This window comes from Crassostrea angulata, chromosome 6 (genome assembly GCF_025612915.1).
Source record: "Crassostrea angulata isolate pt1a10 chromosome 6, ASM2561291v2, whole genome shotgun sequence".
Classification (NCBI taxonomy): Eukaryota; Metazoa; Mollusca; class Bivalvia; order Ostreida; family Ostreidae; genus Magallana; species Magallana angulata.
Window position 1 is genome coordinate 4,521,042 of NC_069116.1, and position 26,653 is coordinate 4,547,694.

General features: G+C 33.9%; 3 protein-coding genes across 3 annotated transcripts in view; 2 read left to right on the top strand and 1 right to left on the bottom strand.

Moving 5' to 3' along the window:
- Nucleotides 1-22,540, bottom strand: part of LOC128190653 (leucine-rich repeat and coiled-coil domain-containing protein 1-like) — an 83,397-nt gene extending 60,857 nt beyond the window's left edge. Inside the window, exons 1-9 of the mRNA XM_052862771.1 lie at nucleotides 22,243-22,540; nucleotides 16,741-17,089; nucleotides 16,351-16,568; nucleotides 16,050-16,160; nucleotides 15,570-15,619; nucleotides 15,274-15,408; nucleotides 14,703-14,789; nucleotides 14,487-14,541; nucleotides 13,696-13,879 (exon numbers count right to left, since the gene is read on the bottom strand). Coding sequence (XP_052718731.1) covers nucleotides 13,696-13,879; nucleotides 14,487-14,541; nucleotides 14,703-14,789; nucleotides 15,274-15,408; nucleotides 15,570-15,619; nucleotides 16,050-16,160; nucleotides 16,351-16,568; nucleotides 16,741-17,021 — 1,121 coding nt within the window. The 5' untranslated portion in view covers nucleotides 17,022-17,089; nucleotides 22,243-22,540. The remainder of the gene's footprint in view (nucleotides 1-13,695; nucleotides 13,880-14,486; nucleotides 14,542-14,702; nucleotides 14,790-15,273; nucleotides 15,409-15,569; nucleotides 15,620-16,049; nucleotides 16,161-16,350; nucleotides 16,569-16,740; nucleotides 17,090-22,242) is intronic.
- Nucleotides 487-9,608, top strand: LOC128190654 (FMRFamide receptor-like). Its single transcript, XM_052862772.1, has 2 exons — nucleotides 487-750; nucleotides 7,137-9,608. The coding sequence occupies exon 2, from the start codon at nucleotides 7,157-7,159 to the stop codon at nucleotides 8,285-8,287; it is 1,131 nt and encodes a 376-aa protein (XP_052718732.1). The 5' UTR covers nucleotides 487-750; nucleotides 7,137-7,156; the 3' UTR covers nucleotides 8,288-9,608.
- Nucleotides 22,541-22,675: 135 nt separating the features above from the next.
- Nucleotides 22,676-25,322, top strand: LOC128190655 (uncharacterized). The gene is made up of 2 exons (XM_052862773.1): nucleotides 22,676-22,814; nucleotides 23,107-25,322. Exon 2 carries the CDS (start codon nucleotides 23,168-23,170, stop codon nucleotides 23,819-23,821), a length of 654 nt encoding a protein of 217 aa, XP_052718733.1. The 5' UTR covers nucleotides 22,676-22,814; nucleotides 23,107-23,167; the 3' UTR covers nucleotides 23,822-25,322.
- The last annotated feature ends 1,331 nt before the right edge of the window (nucleotides 25,323-26,653 follow it).

Consider the following 26,653-nt stretch of genomic DNA (forward strand, 5'->3'; position numbering starts at 1 on the left):
CTATTCCCCGCTCTAGTCACAGACCATTATGACAGAAAATCTTTTTATCCTCACCGCTGCTTCATATTTTATGTTAACTGTCACATGATTACAAGAAATATGAAAGAACCGCTTTTCAGAAGGGGATGTTTTCACAGACAAGGTTAGCTGTTGTAATGAGGTCTGAAACATAAAACAGTTGCTTAAAAGAGAATTTAATAACTTGTAAAATGGAATCATTGAACAATTCCAAAATTACCTTAAGATAAGAACCACTAAATTCTCACAGAAAGCACACTCTTTTGAAAAAATATTTGCTTTTAAAATAGAAATTATAGACTTTAAATTTAATACAAAAATGTTTTTACAACTGACCAATTCAAATTTAATCATCTGTATGAATCTTACTTTAAGACAATTTTTAAATAGTTTAGATAATCACCTTTATCAAAAATTTCTTTTTCTTTTGGAACATGCTGAATCTAAGCAATCAATAGAAGATCTAATCTGTTTCCACCAATCAAACGAGGGCTTTAAGTGGCGAGCTGAAAGCTTCTCACTGATAGGTGCAATTTAAGGGATGCCCTATCACAAGCGGAGGTCCATAAATACATCTGATTGAGTTGCTCACTGTTTATATTAGTAGCAGTTGCAGCTTTGTAAAAAACATTTGTTCGGGTTTTATTGGGTTACAATGGTGCATCACTTAGTGTTTACCATTTAATTGTTTCAGGAAATCTTACCCAATGTGTTGTTTCTCATAGATTTTTGGTAAGTATTTCACTTTCTTGTGCCTGATATTTGTTATCTAATTTTTAAATATCCATGTTTATTTTACATAATTTCATATTTTGATTGATATTTGATTGTGTTTTGAAGAAGAATTTTTCAAATAATTTTTTCAATGATTTACATTCATAATACAAATGCTGAAACAATTGTCAACATAAAAAGTTAAATGTTTAAAAAAAATGTGTTTTTTGATATTTTTATTGAGAGCTGTTAGGCTATCTCTGCTGATTCACACAAAATGATTAAATTCAAAATATACAGAATTGACTGATCCAAGTATCTTAATCCTAATATGATAGGAATTCTTTCATCTCTTCTTAATTCAAATTTTGATGTCTGGATTCATTCTGTTTTCTTAACATCTTTGCGTTGTTTGATATGACAAGAGAAAAACTCATTAGAAGCAAAATGGCTTTAAAAAAGTTACACGACTGGTTACATTAAAGCCTTGGTCACTAGCCGTAGTTGGGTGAAACAGAATTCTACACTATCATTTGACAAATGAGCTTTTAATTCAAGCAATCTGATAAAAAACACCAACTCCAGATACATAAAGAAAGAGATAATATCAAATAGATATCAATAAGCTAGGATAAATTATCTGTAATGTAAATCACCATTGATTTCACAAACTGTACATAAATGGTTAATATTATAATAAAACTTCCATTTTCACAAAAACAAAAAACGAAATAAATCAATTCTAAAAAGTCAAGCTTACATCATACATGCAAAAAATATATACATGTATAATTAAAAAAATATGAAAGGAAAGCAAATAGAAAATACTTCCATAAAAAATTCAATATTGAATTAAAAAGAACAAAAGATAAATTTAACATTCATGTTTTAAAATTAACATTGGTGTCGAGGAATTCACCTTGTTGGAGTCAAGGAATTCACCTTGTTGGAGTCAAGTAATCGGGGTACTGTACATTCCTTATCATATGTTTTTTTTTGGCGAGTACTTAATTCTGTGATTCCTTGTTCTGAGTCAAATCACAAAACATGAAATAGCTAGCTCTGAAGTTTTGCTATGATTTCATTAAGCTCACAACTGTCAGAAAAATAAAAGTGTGATTTTAAAACCATTAGTGGTGCTTCTTGCAATTTAACACAGATAATTCCTTGAATTTAATTAGGGATCTAGAGTACTCAATTTTATATCCTTTTTTTGAAAGAAGCAATCTACGTCATGATCAAACCCTTAAAGAGGATGTTGTGTCGCCGTCTACAGACTCGGACCATAAAGATTCAGACTAAAGTCCCCACTAACGTCAAAATTCCCCCCAAAACTGGGTTAAATCTTACAATCGCAATAAATTCAAAGCCAATGAATTCCCTATGAAATATTTAGAAGTTGAATAAAACACTAATTATTACCCAATAATTCAGACATCAATAACATGATTACTAATGTGTTCACTATATCGTACTCTCAGCAGGCTATTCTGATATACTCAGAATCCAGCTTAATTTTCCAAAACATGTTATAAATTTGCGTCAGATTTTTCGCTCTTCTTTTCCCCAGATAAATAATATAAAAATCCACACATCGTCATAAATCACAGATGCGAACATAAAATTCATACTTCTTCACAAATTTACAACAAGAGGGATTTTCAGATTTTTGGAATTAATACTTTTTATGTTTTAAAAGGATCATAAATTTATTTCAATTAGAAGATTGACTATAGGGACAACCCATTAGTCTCAAGATTGGGCTTATTCATGTCCATTCTGAATTCAAATCAACAAAATTACTCTCCTATGAATGTTTTCAAAAAGCCTGAGACCATTGTGATATTATTAAATGGACTTTAATGTAACAATCAAGGTATCAAGAATTTAATGCTTTCTATCAATTTAAGACAATTATACACTTGAGTCCACCCTCATCTAATCCCCCCTTTCGATATAAGACTTCCAGATGTATATGAATGTTAGAGATCTTGCAGAATATAAAACTTTTGATTGAAAGCTGTCATTTTCCTGGTACATGTATTAGTCATTTAAACTATTTGTCTAAAAGTGGTCACCTCTCTCCCATCGGTATTACTGTTGTATGCCTGCAAATAACACATAACATCAAAGTAATTTTTTATTGTGCTACCTATTTTGTGGTTTGTTATAAACCTGTTTCACATTTCCAAGGATAGCTCAATCAAAGACTTTCCGTTTCATTAATTTTTTTTCCCCTCCTTTGATGGAGAGAATGAAAAGTTCATTTCCCAGAAATAATACAAATTCAAGATGCAAATCCCTTAGAATCCTGAAATTATATGACTGAAATCAAAACAACCACAGCTTTGTGGACATTTTTTATTCAGATCTTCATTATTCATCCACCTGTTTGCAGGGAATCTATAAATTCTTCTGAACTCTGATACTAAAACTGTCAATATTTCCTTACAATTAATGATTACATGCGATAACAAGGCTAAAAAAATAAACATTCCCTGAAATCTCATCCTGGGTTCTCACATGGGCATCCCTGATAAAGCCACCACATCACCCTGATAAAGCCACCACATCACCTGACTATCTCCTGAACTATTCCTCTAAGTAACCGCGGTCTGGCGGTTACTGGACTTTTCACATCCCTGGCATTATTTTCCATAAATCTCGGTTACTCTTTGAGCATCATGGAAAATATGTTAATTGACACTTTCAAAGACTTCCATCTGACTTCAAATCTACAATATTTCTAAAATCAGACAGTGCTTTATATTTAAACATATATTATTGCCGATCTAATGATACAAGGAAACTTGATACAAAACAGGTCATTATCACCAATGCTTCCAGAGCCTTAACACTGTAAGGAAGCCATTAACATCCCCAATGATTTCCCCATTTAGCTTTTGATTTCATTATTCTTTTTTCTGCTCCATTAGACACATGGTAAAAAAAAATCTATGTGAGAACACAATTTGATTCTGCGAGACGACGACATTGAGGGAATCTCGGCTGTCCAGGTCTGAGACAGCTGGGGTGACAATAAACTGATCTGGGCGATCTCGGGATGAAATCTCGGAACTCCATGGAAAACCTATACTGCAATTCAACGCAGACTTAATCCTATTGATCCCAAGAATAATAATGAAAAATAATTGAAAAGAAGAAGACTCATTTCATCTTATGATAATGTCTGGCTGTTAAACTGAGTTCAACCTCTATAGTATCTCATACTGTCACTTGTGTGGATTAGTGTGAGAGAAGCCCAGGACATAAAGTACAGAGCTCTGGATTGAAACACAATCTAATCCTTAATCTCTACCCATAAATCTAATTACCAGCTTGTTCGATTAATTCATTATTCTTGAGGATCAACGTAGAAATATTAACTACTGTTGAAAACAACCCTTTGTCTCAATTCACTAAGATCACTTGGGATTACAATAATAGAATGACTCTCTTTGAAAAGCTGTTAATTTTAACAAATTATTTACAAATTATTAATCAATATCTTTTTTTATAAGTTCTTTAATGGCTTTTTCTAACATTAGAAGAGCCTTGTTTACATCAAATAAAATAGAAAGTCATAAGTGGCAAAAAATCCTCTTTTAATAAAGTAATTAAGTCTCAAAAATCAATACCACAGAACACAATATTGTTGAGAATTTGATGGATTTGAAGCGTTATAGACCAACCACAAAGGGGAAAAGCATTCACATGAGAAAATACCAGGAAAATCTAACACAGCGATACGGGCCCCGGAAAGCTCGCAAGATGCCGTGGTCATTCACTCTCAGCTTCCTTCCACCAGAGCGATTCTGTGCATGGTCTCGTAACTTCAGAGTTAGGCGACTACTGCACGTTCCGGGTTTGGTTCCATCTTAATCCGTCAATTTCTCACTCCGATATTACTCTCCTTTTGTTTTACTCATTGCTCTCAATGTAAGCACGATTGCTGTAATTCTTTAACTATTGTCGAACACACCTTGGGCTTCAGTAAAGAGCTTTTGGCAATAATAGAAAGATGGGGTAATTAATTGGAGAAAACAAATGGAGTGGAATTCTAATGGAATTTTATAGGGTTCTATGACCACAGAAGATAGATGGTTCCATTCCTGCTGATCTGCCTAGCATGCTACTCACTTCAGTGTGAATGAAAAACAGCCTGTATTCTCCTCAAAGAATGCAACCTTCCTCAAAGATGCAGATCTAAACAATGCGACCAAAAACAATTGTATGCAAATGCAGATGATTCAGTTAATTTGCAAAAATACAAAGATGTCCAAAAGACCTGAGGCAATTAAACTTTACAAGCACAAAATTATCACAAATCTGACCTTTTCTGAACCTTGGAACACTTACAGTTATTTCAAATGTGATTGACAAACTTGATAATTGTTTATCTTTAAGACTATTAATCAGTTTTAATGACCTTGCAGTGTTTTAAGTTGAAGAACAAACCACTGTTTGATAGCAAACAGAATAGAATCTCAAGGTTTTAAAATAACCAACAGAGTACACACCATCAGACAATCTGAAGGAAGAACTTTAATATACAAAAAGGTTTGATGATTGATCTCAAGTATTACATGTTTAGTCAGAATCAGGCCCTCTAAGGGAACATAAGTAAGTGATCATTACAATGCACCAAGTGGCTGCCAGCTAATGGGGGAAAACACAGACTGCACAGATTGTCAGTATTAAGATTGTCAGGTGAAGGACAGGTGTGAAGTGTCAAGGTCTTCCAGAGCAGGTACGCTGGCTGTATGTGGTACATCACTGTGGTGATGCCACCCATGGTACAGGTGTGCTCCCACTGCGTCAGAGTAGCAGCTATGTATCATGGAGGGATGGAGATCTCATCTTATCTGTTTATCTTCACTGGATCAAAACATGTTTTAATTCAGGTACAAGTATCTGCTAATTAGAAGGCTTGTACTGGATTTTGAAGCACTGTGTGATATAGGGTTGAGGAAAGGTCAATAACTTTACCATGCTGCAACTATTCCAATTAAGCAGCTCCAAAATTAAACTTATATTCAGGTCCTCCTACTCTGAAAAAGCAATATATATGTATCTTTGTTTTCATTTTTCACCAACAAAACTGTGATGACAGATTTGAATGATCTTCTACACAGCTTTACTCTCATAGACTATCACAATGAACAACTTTGAAAAGAATTACATCAGATTTGAGGGGATAATTACTGAGAAAAAACCCGTCTTTCTCAGTTAACTGTGAAACAGCAGTGTTCAACCTCCTTGAGAAATCAATCAGTTTAGATCAGTATTAGAGAGAGCAACCAAACTGGATTACAGTGGAACAGAACGTCAGTGAAGAGCACAGGAAAGTCCGATGTTATCAGATTAACAGCCCCAAAATCAGCGATGTGTCAGGTACTTGGCGCTAGTGTTCAGAAGGCCGCCTGAGCAACATTAAAACATGCCACCCATCTCACCAATCAGTAACAAGAAAGGAATCCCGTGCGATTAATCACCAGACTTCATTTGGGAGGGTTGTTAGCAGGAACTGACCATTTCTCCATAAAGATGATTGCTTCCCTGCATCAACAGAGTCCAAGAAAGGACAAAATTACCAACCAATGGTAGAACAATATGGAGGATTAGAGGTACATAAACGAAGGCTTCGGAGATTGGGAGAGTGAAGCCCACAGAAATGGGTGGCTTAGTCCTCTATCAGTGGGCTCCAGGTACCAATAAAGCACGGCAGCAGTACACAGATGGACAGATCCAGCACTTGAAGCCATCAGATCAACCAATTACCACATCCAATTCTCAAGAAATAGAAAACTCTGCAAATAGTCATCATAACATAATGATTCTGTGTAACGGGTTTTACTTTACATAGATAATGCTTTCTCACAGACTGCAATTGATAAAAAATATTCACCAGTTTAATTTCCTCATATTTGAAGAGATTTTTTTTTACTTTGTGTACAAGAATAGGCAAAAGCTGATTTATTTTTGGTAACAATAACACAACTTATATAAAAAGGAAATCAACTTGTAATACACACAAAAGCTCCTGATTTACCTCACTTTTATTGATTTCTCCAGCCTCTTATGTATCAAATTAAAATAACTGATGAATTCATTTAAAAGCTTTTTCTCTTTTTATGTTTATACCAGTTATAAATAACCATAGTGTTAAACTAAATCTCATTCAAAAGTGAATTATCAATCCAAATAATAAAATTTGAAATAAAATTAATCAACGCTGGTATTATTGAGTTTTTTTCTTATTGCATTTTGTTTGTTTTCTTTCATAATAGTTTTTTAAAGGAAGCGGGATGGTCAGGAATAGAAAGAAACAAAACCAAATCAAGAATAATTGACACAGATTTTAAGTTGACATCTTTTGTATAATCTCAGGTTTTCTTTTGTAGTTTTCACCAATACCTCTACAATGGAGGACACATTCCAGCCAATGAACATCCTTAACCTCAGCAACATCACAAACAGCACGCCTGAGGCGGACTCCTGCATCGAAATCTACCACAAAGCCATCAGCTTCCAGTTCTATACATGGGGTGTGGTGGGCAACATCATTGCAGCTTACGGCATCATCGGCAACATCCTGGCGATTCTGGTGCTGCGTCATCGGCTGATGAGGAGTTCCACGTCTTACTACCTGATTTCTCTAGCTGTCTACGACACGGGAGTGCTATTGGCCATGATTCTGCTGATGGCTCTCCCTACCATCTACCTGGAGAAGAACATACTGATGGAGTACTACTTTGTCTCGGTCTACATGAACCAGTATCTGTATCCCCTCGCCCTGGTGGCTCAGACAGGAACTGTATACACTACCGTGGGCTTTACCATAGAGCGTTACATTGCAGTGTGTCATCCCCTTAAGGCAGCCAACACATGCACCAAATCCCGAACCAAAAGAATAATAATTCTAATCTTTGTCTGCTCAGTCATTTACAATGTGCCTCGATTTTTTGAATACACTGTTGTGGAGACTTGGAACTCCAGCCTGAATCGCTCAGTCCCGGAGCTGATAACAACCACCCTGGGAAGCAACACAGACTTCAAAAAGATCTACTTCATTTGTCTGCAGCTGGTTGTGATGTTCCTGGGGCCGTTTGTGCTTATCTTCATCCTCAATATTCAGCTCATGTGGGCCGTCAAAAACGCAAAAAAGACTCGAAACAGGATGAGTACGAACGCCGCCAAGGAGGCGAACCTGACCATCATGCTGATCGCGGTCATCGTGGTGTTCCTCCTCTGCCAGCTTCCCTCCATCGCTGACAACATTCTGTGGACAATGTTTGATAAGAGTAAGCTTCAGTGCAGCCTGCACTACATTCGCCTGACCTCCATCACAAACCTGATGGTCATCGTCAACTCCGCAGTCAATTTTATTCTGTACTGTGTTTTTGGTAAACGCTTTAGACGCGTTTTTATTAAGATTGTGTACTATCCATGGAAACGAAAGGGCACACGCTACAAGTACACATTGTACGACAGTTCTGGAAGTCGCCGTGGAAACAGCATGAAAGTTTACAACACAGAAAGCACCTTTCTCTGAGTAACTCAGTAACTTTTATGAATTTCTTCAGTGATATATTTATATATTTATTTTCATTCCAGAAAACCAGACTTGTTGAGTTGTAAATATGTTGAACTTTTTTTTCCTTCTTTTTTTTTTTTATTTTTCTTGAATATCATAATTATGAATCATGAACTTCATTGTGAATACTACATATTTTGAATTTCCTCACACAAACGGAGTACTCTAGCATTGAGCTGACCTCTTGGTGACTGTTAGTAACAGATCAATGTGACGAACTCTGATCAGGAAAATGTTTGCGCTCTGATTTTACATTAAATAATTACCTTGCTTACTAGTCTTGTAATTTTTAGATGATTCATGGATCGAAGTTCTAAGAACTTCTCTCTCAAGAGGGATGAGTCCAGAGACAGGACTTTTATAAAATAAACAATATCTAAACTATTTAGAATATTGACTAAAATGATCGGCAGGAGGATTTCTGGGTACAAAGTGGAAAAAAATGATGGATGTATTGGTCTGATTGAAGACAAAACTTGGTGCCATTTTTCTATAAATAATTTTTCTGAAATGGAGAGAGCAATGTTTTATCTAATTCTGTTTCTTTCGAGGTCACCTAGTTTCCTTAATGAAGTAACATTTTAGGAATTAAAAGACATGTACTTTAATTAGCCCGACTGAATTGTTTGCCAATATTTCACAGACAGTAAAAAAAAATCTCTCCACAAAACTTGTCATTCATCTTGAGCTGACGGCTTTAATTTGCTTTGAGTCAGCTCCCAACATGACGTTTGAACACGAGATCACAGCATTAAATTCCATGTAAAACTAGACCGCTCTCTCATGACTGTGTTCCAGAACCGACATTAACGTTGTCCATGGCAGCTGTAGGTCGCCCAGGGGCCACTGCCTCACCATCGGCCCTAGTCCACAGGAGGGGCGGGGCCAGGTCTCAGTCACTGTAGGACAATCTTACAGAGAGGCAAAAGTTGACCTCATTGGGAAAGAAACACATAACTAGACACGATTAACATCAAACCCAAGGACACTTGTACCGATGTCCTTGACAGGGGCGAAGGAGATCACACCTTTGTTGCAAAAGAAGACATTATTAACTCACGGCTCAAGTCAAGGCAAGACTACCTTGTTTCTCTTATCAACTTGCATTGATTTCTCTGTACAAAATTACATGTAGGGAAACTATATAAGTCTTATAATTATAACATCTTTCTTACACAAAAGTAAAATTTAATAGTCAAAATGCCAAAACAATTAGAATTATTTCATCAAACCTGCCAATACAATGATTTTTTTTCTGACCAATTTTTTCTTTGTTATGCACTTTATAAGCGTACTGAGTGTTTTTTGTATTTTTTTGTACTTTTGATGTCCAACTCGTAAATATTTTTCCCAGGGTTATCATTTATAATTAGAGACAATAAAAATATCTCCAAGTTTTGAAAATTAAAAGCCATTCATAATTTCTGAATACACAAAAAATACATCTTCTGCCAGCCCGTTTCAAATCATGGACACAATTTATAACAATAGCTGACATTAATGCATTTACATCAGTACACTTCCAAACTGGGCTTAAGGCCCGTCTTATTCCAATAACTTTCATCATTGAAAACTCAAAAATGCTTCATTCAGCTTTTAAAAAGTTGTTTCTTTTCCACTACAAAAGTGCAATAAAAACAATATTTCCCATTACTGTATAAACTTTTTACAGCTTTTGACTGTTGGAGATAAATGACTTTGTACTCAAAAACACTATCAAAAGCCTGAAGGGATGCAATTTCTTGAAAAAGTAAACAATAATGAAAAATCTAGCAAAAGTACATAAAACCAATCGACTTTTAATGGTAATAATTTGTAAAGAGATTTATTTTGTGTCTTATCGGCAAATAGAGACACTAGACAGAGATAAAATTGTCAATGATGATTTTCCAAATCAATGAAAATACCCACCTACAGCTAATTTTTTCAGTTCCGTGGGTTCCTTTTATATAAATGTGTTACCTTCACATTTAATGAGGAGTAATAACTTCCTCCTAAGTACATTTTATGCCTAACACTTGGTATATATATAATGTTTAAATCAACAAGATATCCTATATAAGTAGGTCAGTGACGGTGGTTCCCGAAATCCGTTCCTGGTCCACCACTTTCTCATCTTGACGAACTGCAGGTTGTACAACTCGGAGGAATAATAGTTAGAGAAATCTTTATCAATAGTTGTCAACCTTACTGAAATAACAGTAGTTACAGTATTCAAACTACCGATATGGTTCAGAGATGGAAAGAAGACCCGGCAAACTGTTGTCAGAGGCCGTAGGCCGAGTACAACAGTTTATCTGGGCTTCTTCAATACTGAGGGAAAATAGTTTCACTGATGGCATGAAACAATAGTTTTATCATCTATTGATACTTTATGTACTACACATTCACCTGGATAAGTTTGCTGAATGAAGATGAAATAACAGTTCATCATGTGATTGGGTTACAGTTCATCACATGATGAACTGTTTCATTCCTGCTTATGTAATGTATAATTCTCTAATGATCAAAGAAAGAAAACTGTTTAAAATATATAATATCAAATATATATATATAAGTGATTCAGTAATGAAAAGTTTTGTCTCTTGCTGTACAACTTAGAGGAATAACAGTTACAAAAAGTGACATCTGAATATCAGTCTGACAACCCTGAGTCATTGCTCATCCCCAAAACAAATCAATCTCACATACCCTGCCTACTTAAACCAACACACAGCACTTAGAGCACAATTGTTTTCTAATCCATGTTAAAACATGCGTACTGCCAATAGCATCTGATGTGGTATCTGCACAATTTTCAAAGCATGGAAAAACAAGATGCTTTATAACACACCCCTTTCTTCAGGCAGAAAAAAAGAAGAAAAATCTTCACTAATTTGGATTGTGTACGATGTGAAAAAATAGACATCAGAGTATGTAACACTTTCAGAAATCAACAAAACCACTAGTTGCCAAGGTCATATTGAATATAATACAAGTGTTATCATATGTACTGCAAAAAAAAAAAAAAAAATCATAAGAGGACTGAGGTGAATGAAATTGAAAAGAAGAAGTTTTGGATCAAATTCAGTATGATTTATCTCAATATCCAGAACCTACTAATGGGACAGTTTTCTTTTATGACAATAATGAACATAAACTATATATAGTTTTACAATAGCTGTGCTAAATGAACAATATTGAACAAGTTTCAGCACAAATGGATGCAGTGTACCTCACAGGAAAGTCTCCAATGTACCTGATAGAATAAGTTTGCAAAACTTGGAGGTTTACTCATAAAAAAAAATTTTTTTTGTAAATATCTGACAGCTAAAATAATTTCCAACATTTATTTTCAACAAAGTTCAAGGAGTTTTATTTGCAAAATTCAGATAGTAAATCCTCAATTGATTAATAGATATATGAACCACATTTAAATAATGTTCTCTGCGTTCACTTTCACTATCAACAATCCAACACTGTACACAGTTAACACGATATCTGTCAGAAAGCACACTGTGATGTAATCTTACAGAGATTTCATACTATGCTAATTTAATCCGATATATTATTTTGCTCTTCAAATAGCCTTGAAGCCAGACAGCATGGAATTTTTTTTTTTTACAATTGTATCTCTTCTGGACACAGAAGGCTTTGCAGGGTGATTTTTACACCTAAAATACTTCCTTTATTTGTATAAGCCCAGCAGCAAGTATCAAAATGCAGGCCAGGTATCTTCATATGTCAATGTAATTCTTACAGACAAAAACATTTTAAACATGGAAAAATCTCTGCCAAAAAATCATAGGTTAATATGTTCATTTTGCAAGTAAATCTCTGTGCCCTTGTTTCATGCTAAGGTCATGTTAAAGTACAAACAAACATCATTCAACAGAATGGCTTGTATTAACAGCCTTATGAATTTCATCCAGTGCACTTTATGATGGAATTTATATCAACTGTAATGATCTAATGTTTTAAAGGGATTTCCCCATAAATAAAATTTCTGGTATAAACAAATTATTCTTGAATGTTCATAAATTCATGAACCAATTATATTCAGAGAACATTTACACAAAATAAAGAATTCCAACAATATGGATTTTGAAGGCAGATCACTGCTATAGATTTGGGTACTCACTTTATAATGTTTTTGAAATACAATTTTAATTACAATACAGATTTCTCTCTCTAGAATAGAGACTGTTTGGAAATCATCTAAAATGCAGGGCTGCAACGGAAAATCTGATGGGTGATTTAACTCAACACATGGATATTCTACCTGAAGGATTCGTACAATTTGTCACTGACCCAGGATTGTCACAACACCTTCTGTGGCTAAGGTCAAGGCCATCTACCGGTAAATTGGGGAAAATTGGCAAAATTTTGGGGGAAATTGGGAAAATTAACTGCTTTGAAATTCATATAAATGCTTTTTAAATGAGCAATGAGCAAAACACTAAAAAAACGGTTTTAATGTCTTTCGGTTAATGACAATTGAAAAAAAAACAGCCATCAGCAGCTTCAATATTTTGCTGGTCATTTTGCTCATAAGAACTCATTTGAATTCAGTTCCTGAACATGTATTTAGTTCATCTGAAAGTGAAAAATTCCAAATGAAATGTAGTTTTCCAATAGTTAATAAATTTTGATGGGTGAAACTTTGGTTTGAAACAAGACTATGTCGAATGAATATTTACTGGGTATATACAAAGTAATGAAAAAATCTCTCGATAAAAAACAATAATTCAAGGTCTTACCTACACCTTCCTTTATTATCATACTAACCTGTATACCAGTAATTATAATTTAGGCAAACATGTATTAATATTATTCATTATATAGCCTGAAATTATACAGTCTGTGATCCTACAGCTTGATGTATGCCAAAGAGAGTTGGCAAACTTCCTCTAACAACTCATTAGACATAGAAATACCTAACCTTCAGAACAGTTCAATTAATGTCAAAATATGTACTGGGTTTATATAAATAGAAAAAGTATATTTACTTTTTATAAAAGCTGAAATTAAAAATATTCCTGAGTCTTCTTTTTTATCATAAGGTAAAAATTATGTCATTCATAATGTTATTGTAAATTTCTTGTATTCTATGCTTACGTTATTGAGTGGGAATTTGTCGTTAACAAGGGGTGAAGATTTAATTTAGAGTATTTTTTCAATGCAGCTATGTAAATGTATGAGAGTTAGCAGTGTATTTGATTTAGAAGAAACTACTTTTTGCCAAAGGTGCTTTACAGAAGACACACATTAACACCAACCTGCATTATCTTATTTATGTTTGTCATGCTTTCAATGTATATACATCTACTGCACAAAGAATATCATGTATGTATCAAACCTATTAACAACACAATACAACACAGTACCTGTGGACTGGTGGACTTGGGCTGGTTCCCTCCCTGCTAGGACTGCTGGCTTCTTTTCGTGACCTTGAAGCAGCTGTACTTTTCCGATAACTAGGAATTTTAGATCTTCTCTGTTTGCGATTTCCTGGGGATTTACTTCTTCGGCGCAAAGAACTGCAATCACTTTCATCAGTAGAATCTACATCTATAAAAAAAACATACATTCATAAAAATTAATTTTTTAAATTAATGTAATTAGATCATTGAAACCACCATGAAAAATAACCTTTTACCCTCCAAAATATCTACAAAATTAAATTCATCATCTTTATACTCTGTATATGGCAGATCTGTATGACTGTGATTATATTAAGTAGTTATGGGCACAGACATAGGCTTCGCTGAATAATATTTGATCTTATAGTTTATATAAGAGACATAATATCAAGCTAACTTGATGCCGGTGATTGCAAGAAACAAGCTCAGTTGTTTGATATCTGAGACATAAGTAATGACCTAAACATGATACAAAACTCAAGGTTAGAGACTGGAATAAGACAATGCTGTGGTCACTTCTCTCATGATAAAGAGATAAGAGAGACAACTCTTCTGAACTTCTTATGATGAGGAAGGAAGCCTGAGTATGATATGAGTTAAAACAAAAACAGCTACAAAATCGCAAAATTAAAATATTACTCCAACATGGAATAAATCAGCTTTATAGATCTAACATATCTTCAGACAATACACAGTAATGTGACATCTAGTATAGCTGGGCTGGCATTGGATTACTGTATAACTCTGACACCAACCTCTCTTTGCCACATGCTTCTTTTCTGATGCTTTTCTTTCTTCTAATGAGCTCTTCTGAAAAGAGACACTTCGATTACCTTTCATGCCAAAAAATTTTAAAAATGAAGATTGATTTCTTTTATTATCAGTGAACATAGAGGGGGTAGATAGAGCATGTATCAACTTTCCTCTCTTATACAGCAAATGTGATCAGCAAAAATCTAGAACCCACTGACCTTGGAGCCTTGGATCAGCTGGGCCAGCTGTAACTCCAGGAACCCCAGCCTGGCCTCTTGATCCGCTACAGACTGCTTACTCCCAACCTGTCACAAAGAGGTCACATAGAGGTCATACAGCGGCTTATCCGTAAAGGGATTGAGATGCATGATAATTATTGTATATACCATTGTACCATTATAAGGTTATGCAACCCCTAAATTTGTATCAAATTTTTCTCACAGAAAAATATATTAAGAAAATTTTCACAATTCATGTCATACATGTATAACTAAAAACAGAAATGTGAAAAAATAAAGTAAGCAATTTTATTTATATTTTGAAAAAAAAATCTTATGTTGAATTCAGATCGACCCTTCTTCACATTTCACAAAATCACATACTTATGGATTAGTGTTCATTTTCAAAACATCAAAGGAGGATTTCATATTTACTTTATTTCCATCTGACTCAGTTCACCGATTCAGTAATCACAGCATAACCAAAACTTCTTTCAATAATTTGCATCTTTTTGATCACCTTTTATTTACAGTGTGTTATAGTTACCCCCTGCAGTGGCCTCATACTTACAGAGATCCCAGCACTAGTGTCTGCATCAGAGGCTGTAGCACTCATTTCTGAGGCGAAGGTGGGGGACTTTCTCTGACGAAATTTTTCTAAGGCCTGATCAATTTTTGGAGTGACAACATCCACTGACTTGCTATCCTGCCAAACAGATATACTCAAAATATGTATACATTATACAACATAAAACTATTATAACAGATGAACCACATGGTTAAAAAAAAATATCTTTATGGGAAAATCCTCTTCTCTGACAACAGTATATTATGGGGTAGTTGATAGATAACAATGATGATACTTACAGATACTGATGATGACTGAGAAACAAGAAAATCCATGTAATTCTCCAGACCTGGTAAAAATATGAAATTAACATATCAACTATTTTAGTGAAATGTTTCCTACTGAAAGTATGACAAGGCTAACAAATATCATTGCTAATATTCAATTCCTACACTGTTTGAAGCTGCTATTCCATAGATTGGAATATTCAAAACAACCTTTCTCAATACACATCGGTTTATTCAAAAGAATAGAATTGTTACTAAATATGATGGCCAAGGCTGAAATACATGTACAGTCAAAACTTGCTATATCCAACTCAAAGGGACCAATAGATGTCTAGATACTTTGCATATCCAAGGATTCAACATAAATGGGTTTAAATTGGATAAAGAAATAAGGTAGGGACTCAAAAGTCTTTAACATATCTATGTTGTTATAGATATCTCATTCTGATGTTTGGGATTTCTAAGTTAACTGTTCCTGAAAGGCTACATTACCTGGAATATCGGCCAATACGTCAAAACTGCTCACTGACTCTCCGAGACGATTCACTCCATCCAGCACCTCCAACTGGGTCAGAGCAGACAGCAGTCGAGATCTGTACCGGTCTGAAAGCCATAAAAGACAAACATCATACCGCCAGAACTATAGTGAAATCTGGTCATTTTATGGTATAATCGGAAATAATTTTTTTTTGCCTAAATTGCTTTTAAAAATTCTGGATGAATGTGTCAGTATTTAACAATAGACAACTAATATAAAATTACAAATGATTTACAAAACAAACACTGGATTGACCTAGATCAGAGCATAGAGGGTTAGAAGAGCCATCCAAACAGAGTGTTAACTGTCGGAGGTTTGAACATCCAATCAGAGCCTTGATGACATGCTGAGGAGAGGACAACTGGTTTCCATGTAGTTCGACGTGTGATAATTTGTACTCCGAACCATGTAAAGATTTAAAGCCAGAAATGTCACTGATGTGATTGTAGCTCAGATTTATCTTCACAAGGGACCTTAAAAAATGAAAAATAATCATTTTTTTAAAATTAACCAATTATTAATTATTATATGCATACATGTATATGTATTACAGCTATATCACATGCATTACAAAACACTGTGGGCACTCTCTCACCAATAATAAATCAAATGCATTATGTCTCATAAAACAGTTTTACTTCACACCTTAGTCCATTCAGACCTCTGACATCACTCAGGTGATTACAGGATAAATTGATGGTCCTCAGATTAGTCAAGTTTTCAAAGCCCTCAATTTTACTGATCTGATTTGCAGACAAATCCAAATGCTTCAGATTCCTTAAATGAAATAGGTTTTCAATTCTGTGGATGAAATTACTGTGTAGATTCAGAACCTGGATCTGGGGCCTCAGGGGGATTTTTTGGAGAGACTTGATGCCTGAATCTATCAGACATAGTTCTGTGCTGTCAAAGTCTATATTATTCATAGCTGTAATCCACTGTTATCCTCTAATGATTTCATCGGACTTTGTTTGCAAGATTTTTTTGTTTCTTTCTGTAAAAAATATATACATAAAAAATTAATAAAGATAAAGTAATGTATCACATATTAAGGACAGATGCTATTTATCGATATGATATATATGGATGAATGGGAACTGCTGTGCTATTTTGAAATCATCAACTTGTTGGTAGCATGTTCAAATAAGGCCTAAAAAAAAAGTTGTGTGTTTCGGATAACCCGACCTAACCTACAAAAAATGGGTACGGGATGTTTCGCACCTAAACATGTTTCGCACCTATTCTGTTTCGCGCTGAGACGGTTCGCACCGCGATGTTTCGCATCGAATACATTCTTAACAATAAATGAAAAATATGAAACATGTAAATGTTAAGTTTATGTAGCCGGTGTCGGTAGAATAAACATTGACATATTATGTAAACATATATAGTAAACACATAGTTTTTGGGAGTTGATTTTAATCAACTCTCCTATGCACTTACTCGGGCAAAGCGAAAGTGAAACAGTGTTTAGACCTAAGCACAAATCAATACCGCTGACAACGCTAAGTTCTTGAAAATAATCGATACATTCGATGCTATGTATTCTGAAGCATTGTTTTTCAAGAAAACTTATTTATTAATACCATGAAAATAATAAGATTTTAAATTGTACAAACAATTTAGATATTTTTTAAAGTCGTATGTATTCCTACGCTAGAGTTCAATGTAGTCTCGATCGTTCAACCAGACGCTTGGCTGTCTCCGTTAATATCCTACAAAACAGAGCCTATCTTGCTTGTCGGAGATAAACGGAGACAGCCGAGCGTTTGGTTGAACAAGACAAGAGTTATATCTTGCCTGGATCCATACAAATTCTTAGAAATATTTCGATTACTGATACTACTTGCCATGCAAAATCACATATCGTTGATTTTGAATAAATGATAATCGATAAAATCAACTTCCGTCAGTACTTCAGTACTTTGATTTATGGTTTATTACAAGAATGTAACGTAAGTAAATAAGAAAATGAATTTTAAAAAGTCACTGCAGTAGGGCTATATCTTAACTACATGTATTTAGTTGTATTTGCTGCTAAAAATAATATAAAAATGAATCTGACAATAAATATGTGGGCTATAAAAAATTAATATTATTTGCTGACAGACTATTTGCATATATACATGTACGTAATTATGCAAACAATCGTTTGCAAGTTGCCTTAAAAGATAATTTATGAATTTCTTCTAAACTTACCATTATGTACAAGATCCTCTGTAAGTGTGCCCTGAATATTTATTACCTCAGATTATTCCTTATACTAGGAGTAATGATTCTGCATATAGAACTACATATGTGTTATTTTCGTGTGTATTTTTCAGTAATGTGTATGTCACTCTCCAATGACATAATTATTAATTCATAAATATATGGGAACGAAAATTATCAAACCATATCACACATACAAAAATGGTAGTTAAATGGATGCAGAAGCTGTAATGTAAAGTTTAAAGCAGAAAAGTTATGTAATTAAATTATCCCCACCTTTAGATCTGTGGTACTTAATTACCTGCAATGACACTCGTAATTTTTCATAAAAAAATACAGGTAAATCTCAAGTGAAAGACGTGCTATATAATTGTTATTACAACACAATTAATACCTCTTGTTCTGAACCTATACAATAAATTAGGGCCATGGCTTCAAAGGCTTCATAAAAACCAAACGAAAACGAAAAAACGTTATATTAGCCTTGCATTTAAACAGGCAAACACCGTTTCAATGTTTTTTTATAACTTATTTCAATTCTTATATAGGTTAAAATTAATTTCAGAGCAATAATAACACGAGAAAAATATCTTAATACAGTGAGATGTTTTGCTCCGAGGGAGGTGCGAAACATCGAGGTGCGAATCATCTCAGCGCGAAACAGAATAGGTGCGAACCATCCCGGATTCCAAAAAATGGCCTGATCCTACCATTTTTAGATGTCTGATTTTATCCGATTGTGAATTTTATCTTATTTCCAATAAAAAATACGTTTTTAAATATGAAACAAACAAACAAACATTCTTAGGATTCATGCAAAAAAAATATGATAAAATAAAAAAACATAGGTAATCATAGATTACTAAGCTCACCGAGACGGAGCATCACCCTTATGAGACATCACCTTCATAAGACCACCTTTATCATTTTATATGAAAATCATACTTTATGATCTTGGATATTCATGGATTCTGTTTTGACAAAATATCATATATCATCTGATAAATTTTTTTATGATAATCATATGTTCATATGTTAATCAATTCAATGATATAAAATTAAATATTGCATCATGTCATATTTATAATATATATCATATAATACAATAAAATACCGTAATAAACAATAATGAGATATGATATTGTAACGTATGATATGACATTGTATTGTGTTATACCTAATTGTATTTGATCACATAATACAATATCATAAAATATAATACAATATAGTATTATATTACAATATCATATTACATAATACATCATAACATTGAAACATGATATAATATTGTATAATATAGTATGATATTGTATTGAGTGACACTGAAACATATTTGATACATTATATGATATTATATCATATAATACAATATAATTTGATTCCAAAATTGTATCTTATCAAATGATACAATATTATGTGATAAAGTAAAATATTATAAAATACATTATTATATTATACATAAAGTATCATATGACACAATAATATATATTACAATATCATATAATACAATTTCATGTGATATGATAATATATTATATAAACCAATATCATATCATACAATATCGTATGATACAATATTATATAATATTACAATATCATATAAAACAATTTCATGTGACGTAATTCTATATTACTGAAACCAATATCATATTATACAATATTGTATGATACAATATTATAGAATATACAATATTGTATCATAGGATACAATATAATATTTTGCAATATCTTATGTAATTGTACCATGTGATAAAATAATATATTAAAAATACAATATAATATTATACAATATCGTATCATAATATACAATACTATACATAACAATATCATGATACAATATCATATCATAAAATATCAAAAAAATTGATAGAATATCATATCATATCGTATAACTTTTTATAATATAACATATGATATCATATTATATCATATCAAACAATATTGTTTCATATCATACAATATCATAGGAATCATGTTATATCATTTATCAACAAACACATCTATCTATCAAGCTGGTTTGAGTGAGGTAGGAGATTTCTTTAGCATCCTTGATAATGGAGATCAGGCTCTGCATCTGAAGCAACCTCTGCGTTTAATTTATAATAAAGTTAAATCAAATATGCAAGCTTTCATCTATAAAACATGTGACCTGTTCCAAAAAACTAAACCTCATCCAGCATCCGAAACCTATGGCTGAGATTCAGCATTCAAGCCCATCAGGTGCATTGGTATCATAAGACGCATCATCCATGCAAGTTTGGTGAAGTCTGGACCAGTAATAACTAAGATATCATCATCAGAGGGCACTAGCAATTAAAACCTTTACTTCCTCCAGCATCCGTAACTTAAAGCTCAGATTCAGCATCCATGCCTGTCAGGTGCATCTGTATCATAAGACACACCATACATTCAAGTTTGGTGAAGTTAGGACCTGTAATAACTAAGAACTATTTTTTAGCATCCTTGATAAAGAAGATCAAGCTCTGCATCTGAAGTTACCTCTGCGATTCATTCATATAACAGTTAAATCAACTATGCAAGTTTGAAATAGTACTATCATCTATTAAACTTGTGACCTGTTCCAAAAAACTTAACTTTATCCAGCATCCGAAACCTATGGCTCACACTCAGCATTCAAGCCTGTCAGGTGCATCAGTATCATAAGACACACCATCCATGGAAGTCTGGTGAAGTAAGGACAAGTAATAACTAAGATATCATCATCAGAGGGCACCTGTTTCAAAAACTTTATTTAACCAGCTTTTAAAACCTTAACCTCCTCCAGCATCCGAAACCTATTGCTCAGATTCAGCATTCAAGCTTGTCAGGTGCATCAGTATCATAAGACGCACCATCCATACAAGTTTGGTGAAGTTAGGACCAGTAGTAACTAAGATATAATCATCAGAGGGCAACTGCAACAAAAACTTTAACCAGCTCTAAAAACCTTAACCTCTTCCAGCATCCGAAACCTATTGCTCATATTCAGCATTCAAGCTTGTCAGGTGCATTAATATCATAAGACGCATCATTCATACAAGTTTGGTGAAGTTAGGACCAGTAGTAACTTAGATATTGCTATCAATGGGCACCTGCAACAAAAACTTTAACCTGCTCCAAAAACCTTAACCTCCTCCAGCATCCCCAACCTATAGCTCAGATTCAGCACTCAAACCTGTCTGGTGCATCAGTATCATAAGACACACCATCCATGCAAGTTTGGTGAAGTACGGACCAGCAGTAACTAAGTTATTGCTATCAAAGGGCACCTGCAACAAAAACTTTAACCTGGTCCAACAACCTTAACCTCCTCCAGCATCTGAAATTTATGACCCAGATTCAGCATCCAAGTCTTTCAAGTCCATAAGTAGGTCCAGATGCATCATCCATGCAAGTTTGGTGAAGACAGGACAAGTAATAGCTTAGATACAGGACCTGCAACAAAAACTTTAACCAGGTCCGGACGCCGATGCCGACGCCACCGCCGACGCCGAGGGTATAGCATAAGCTCTCCTTGACTTCGTCTCGCTGAGCTAAAAAAACCTACCTACCTAACCTAATTTTTTCATCAGTGTTACCCTAAACACACATTTGTTTTTAGGCCTAAGCAAAATTACTACATCCTGATCAATGTAAATTTCTGGAAATCTGATCTACAGCAAGCCATCTGTTTATATCTCATTTTTTTTTGCATACATACAGTTGCTTTTTATCATGGCAACAAAATCTTAGCAAATAATGGCAATTTAGATACTCTGTGAAAATATTTCCAGTGACAACAGCAGAGACAAAAATAACAAGTTATTTATGTCTCTGACAACAGAGACGGATAAATAATTTTCCATTTAACACGGTTCTCCCGCTCCACAACACATGGTCAAATGGCTAGAGAAAAAAATGTTGCAAAAGGGTATGTATCACAGAAGTTAACTCTTACCAATCAACCAAAATGTGGATAACAACACCAGTGCGATCCTTACATTTCACCAGAGTAAATTCGGGAATACAGCAATTTCCAAACATTGTGCATTGCGTTGATGGGAGGTACTTTTATAATAACTCGACAAATACTGAGGAGGCAAATTCTACATGCGTGGTATTTGGTTAAAGGTATATGGATGTTTCATTTAGAGAATCCCGAATAACGGATACAGGATTTTCGATATTGTTCGTGTTTTTCTGCAAGTTTATACTTGCCGCGTCACTGTCGTTCTAATCATTGGCGGTTTTTGGACGTTGTAAAAGATTACTGGATGGAATAATTAAGGCACCAGCTTGCAATTATCTATCAACTTGTTTATTTTTATCAAGTGATATAGATAAATATACAGATGTACCCACAACAAATGGAAGGAAGATTATTTGTGATACAAACATTTACGACAAACAAAAATGTAATACTTCTCGGAACTTCTCGGGACCAAGGATCTCTCCAGGAAGCAAAATCTCACCACAAACAAACAAATAGAAATTACAAAGTGGCCTGATGTCATGTAAGGAACGGTACAGGTAAGCTGTGAAAGGGTTTAAGTTCGACATTAAACATGCTTGATTACAGCGCAATAAATTTTGAAATTGGTATTTTCACTATTTTGTACTGTAATGACAGCTGGCACTGAGAATGGACCACAGCCCTATCAGAACTTATACGTTTGTTATTTAAATTCAGTATTCAAATAGTCATAATGATAAATAATGAAATACATCATAATTTTTCAATAATCTTGTTAATTTGTGTGCATGTGTTATATTTTTGGATGGACTTTAGAAATAGTACATTTGATCAACTATTTACTTTCAGTAATGCTAAAATCATCTGAGGAGGATTATTAAGAAAAATTAAATCAGCAAATCTTCAAAACATGAGGTTTTGGAGAAGATCAAGACGACGTCATAACTCCAGTACTCTGGATAATAACTCCAGTGGAATAGCAGATTATTCACTTCCAGACGGCAACCGTTTTAGATGGAACCCATTATTCAGGGTGAACCATTCAGGCAGGGTTAAGCCTTTCAATTTGTCCATCAATCCATTTCTACATCACACTCAGGAGCTGCGAGGTCATGTGCCAAAATGTCTGGCCCGTGTGTCGCAGTCGGAGATTCTGATGGGACAGCGGGTAGAAAACTTCTCATCAGAGTGCTGGCTTCAAAACCACTTACACCAGTTTGCACACACCTCTGCTAATGACATTCAGAATAGCAACATTGAGACTGCAGAAGCGGCAGAAGAAATGGACGACGTAGAAGATGATAGTCCAGTAGGAAGTGATACAGAGAGACATTCTAACACATCTCTCGATAACTTTGAGTTTGAGTCCAATGATGGAGACATCCCAAGCGAGGGGATGGATAATGAATTACCCCCTGACATTTTTAACTATACCATGGCTGTGGAATTACCACCATACTATGATGAACCACCACCATCTTATGAGGAAGCTCTGGCAGAGGATGAGAGAAGAGAGAGACAGCTCTATTCCTCAACTCGATCCCGTGATGCTTTTCTGTGGTGAAGCTTTGTTGACAGTGCTTCATATTTGATCAATATCTAGTGGTGCATCAGTTTGTTGAGCTGTTTACTGTATGTATTTGTACTGAGTTTTTGTAAGACATTTAATTTTTTTTTTTTTTAGTTTTGCTGTTTTGATGTCACCTTAATCATGTATATTTCATTGGTCTGATGTGTATTCTATATATACCGGTAACCAGTAAGAAATTAATTACAACCATATAAAACCATATAGAACTCAATTTATATACATTGTTATCAAGTAAATCCCTTAGAAATGTACTAGAAAGATTATACTCATTACAGTGAAATTCTTTAATCAAATACTCTGATCGTGCTAGAGAATGAGCTCTGCATGATACCGCAAGTGAAATTTGGAATTGTTGTCCATTATAAACAAAAGCATTGAACCGGTTATCTACCCGTGTTGTGATCATTATATGAATGCAGTGCCTTGTAATGAGTTACTTGTGATACTGGGGAACTTGTAACTAAGGGCAATAGTCATGAGTTGTGGCTTCTTGTCCACCACGTCTTGATTTAATTAATAATACTGCTGTTTTCTTCATGTTGTGTCATTTCATGTGCAATTTTTATTGTCCCAGTTAATACATGTCTTACCGCGATGTTTGTCATAATTGTCATGTACATTGTCAAATGTTCAACACTATCTGTATTAGGATAACTCATAGTACTATTATCTAATAAGAATTTTTCAAACTTTACATTTTAGTATGTAAATATACATTATTTTGTATCTTTGATATATATATTGTTATCTACACACGAAGCATACATAAAAAATGATTCATTTGTCTCCCCTGTACATGTGTGCCCTGTTTTACGGTTGGATAGTTTTGTTCGGTATACTGACTGTTGTTAGTTGTTTTATCTGGGACTGTCACTGTCTTCTGTTTGTCACATTGACAGTTGATTTTTATCAATAGGTATATGACTTATTTGTTATATTTGTTATTCAATATACACACAGTGGTTGTTACATAAATGTTTGATTAGGTAATCAATTAGGAATGATTACAGTGTTGTACAATATCTATAGGTACAAGCTCTGACATCTGACATGTTATTGAATTGTTAAGTTGTGCTGGAATGTAAACTATGCTAGACTCCTGTTTAGGAAAGTGCTTCACTATTTTAGAAACTCATAGTCTTTCTCACATATACATATACTTATTCATTAAGAGCGGCTGTTGCTTTTCATTAAGGAATTTAATAAGAATTGATTCAAGTTTAATTTGTACAATGTCAAATATAGGTAAATGTAATTTTGCGTATATAAATGTATGTACACATTATCAATTTATACACTGTATTTTTTGTTCAGATTTTTGTTTTATTTGGTTTTTATATACTTTTTAATATTACAAATCTTTGACCAATGTTAATTATATATGTATATATAAATATATACGTGTACAATAGAACTTATAAACCGTCTACTAGATGTCATGGTAAAGTTGTTTTACAATAAAATGTAAAAGTGATCAGAGTTTCTGAAAATATTGGTAGAAATTAGAATCTGATATAAAAAAATTCAATATTTGATCCTAGTCAATTTATTGAATTATTGTACAAACTTGATATAAATAGGTTTTATCTAAAAATGTAGCTGATCTCATATGATCCCAATATACAAGTAACAACATCCCAATTACTGGAACTTAACTGAGTTAATCTCTACTGGCCAATATTTTGTTGTCCAAAGGTTCATAGTCGGACAACAAACTATTCCGAAGTTTCATTAGTCCAAAAGAACATTATATTGACCATCCACTAGTCCGTAGTTCACAAGTCTGACGGCCAAATATTCCGAATTTTTATTAGTCAGAAGACCCACTAGTCCGAAGGCTTTAATCAGTCCAACAGCTCACTAGTCTGAAGGTTCATTAGTCCATTGGCCCACTAGTCGAGGTTAATTAATGCGAAAGTTCGTTAGTCCTATCACCCTCTATATTCCGAAGGTTCGGTATGTAGTACAAATATGTGGTAGTCCAAAACCATAACTGTATATGTCCAAAAAGGATCCAAAGTATCAGTTTGTGTATTTGTTGTTCCCTTTTATAAGTTCCTGAAGTTTTGGAGCACACCAAAATTACGACAACAAAGTAGCAATCAAGAATAAACCTACTAGATAATATTGTATACAATATAATGGTAAGGTTTTTAATTTAGGAATAAGGAATCATTCTTTGAATACTAGTATTATGAGGTGATAATTTTGGTCGGGGCGTGGTCAAATCCAATAAAGCTGGAGGGCTTTATGATAGATTTGACCACGCTCCGACCGAATTATCACCTCATAATGTTCAAAGAATGATTGTGTATTACTTATATTTATATTATTTCCAATATCTACACTTAAAAAAACCCCATTTTAAAGCCACTATTTTTCATGTAACACATGCTATGTTATACTGTGCGACGCAGCCAATGTCGTTTTTCAGTTATATGCTTTAAGACGCCCATATTTTTTTCGCTCATCTTTTATGAAATTTGTTGACTTCAAGATTGATTCGTATAATGTTATCACAGATAAAGCTTAAGACCGTTGAAAATGTAAATATAGAAGTATGATTTAACTATTAATAATCACCTTACTCTAATAGTAACCTATTTAAAACTTGTTGGTGAACTGAACAAATTAATATACAATTCTGCTTTTGACCACGATGAGATAAATTTTATCAACGCATATGCACTACTTTGGGATTTTATTTTCATTTGACTTTTTTTTCTTCGTGTGTTTTTGCACCTGCTGTCATATTGTACACTTTGAATTTACCGGGTGGCAGTAAATACAAAATTTACAACATGA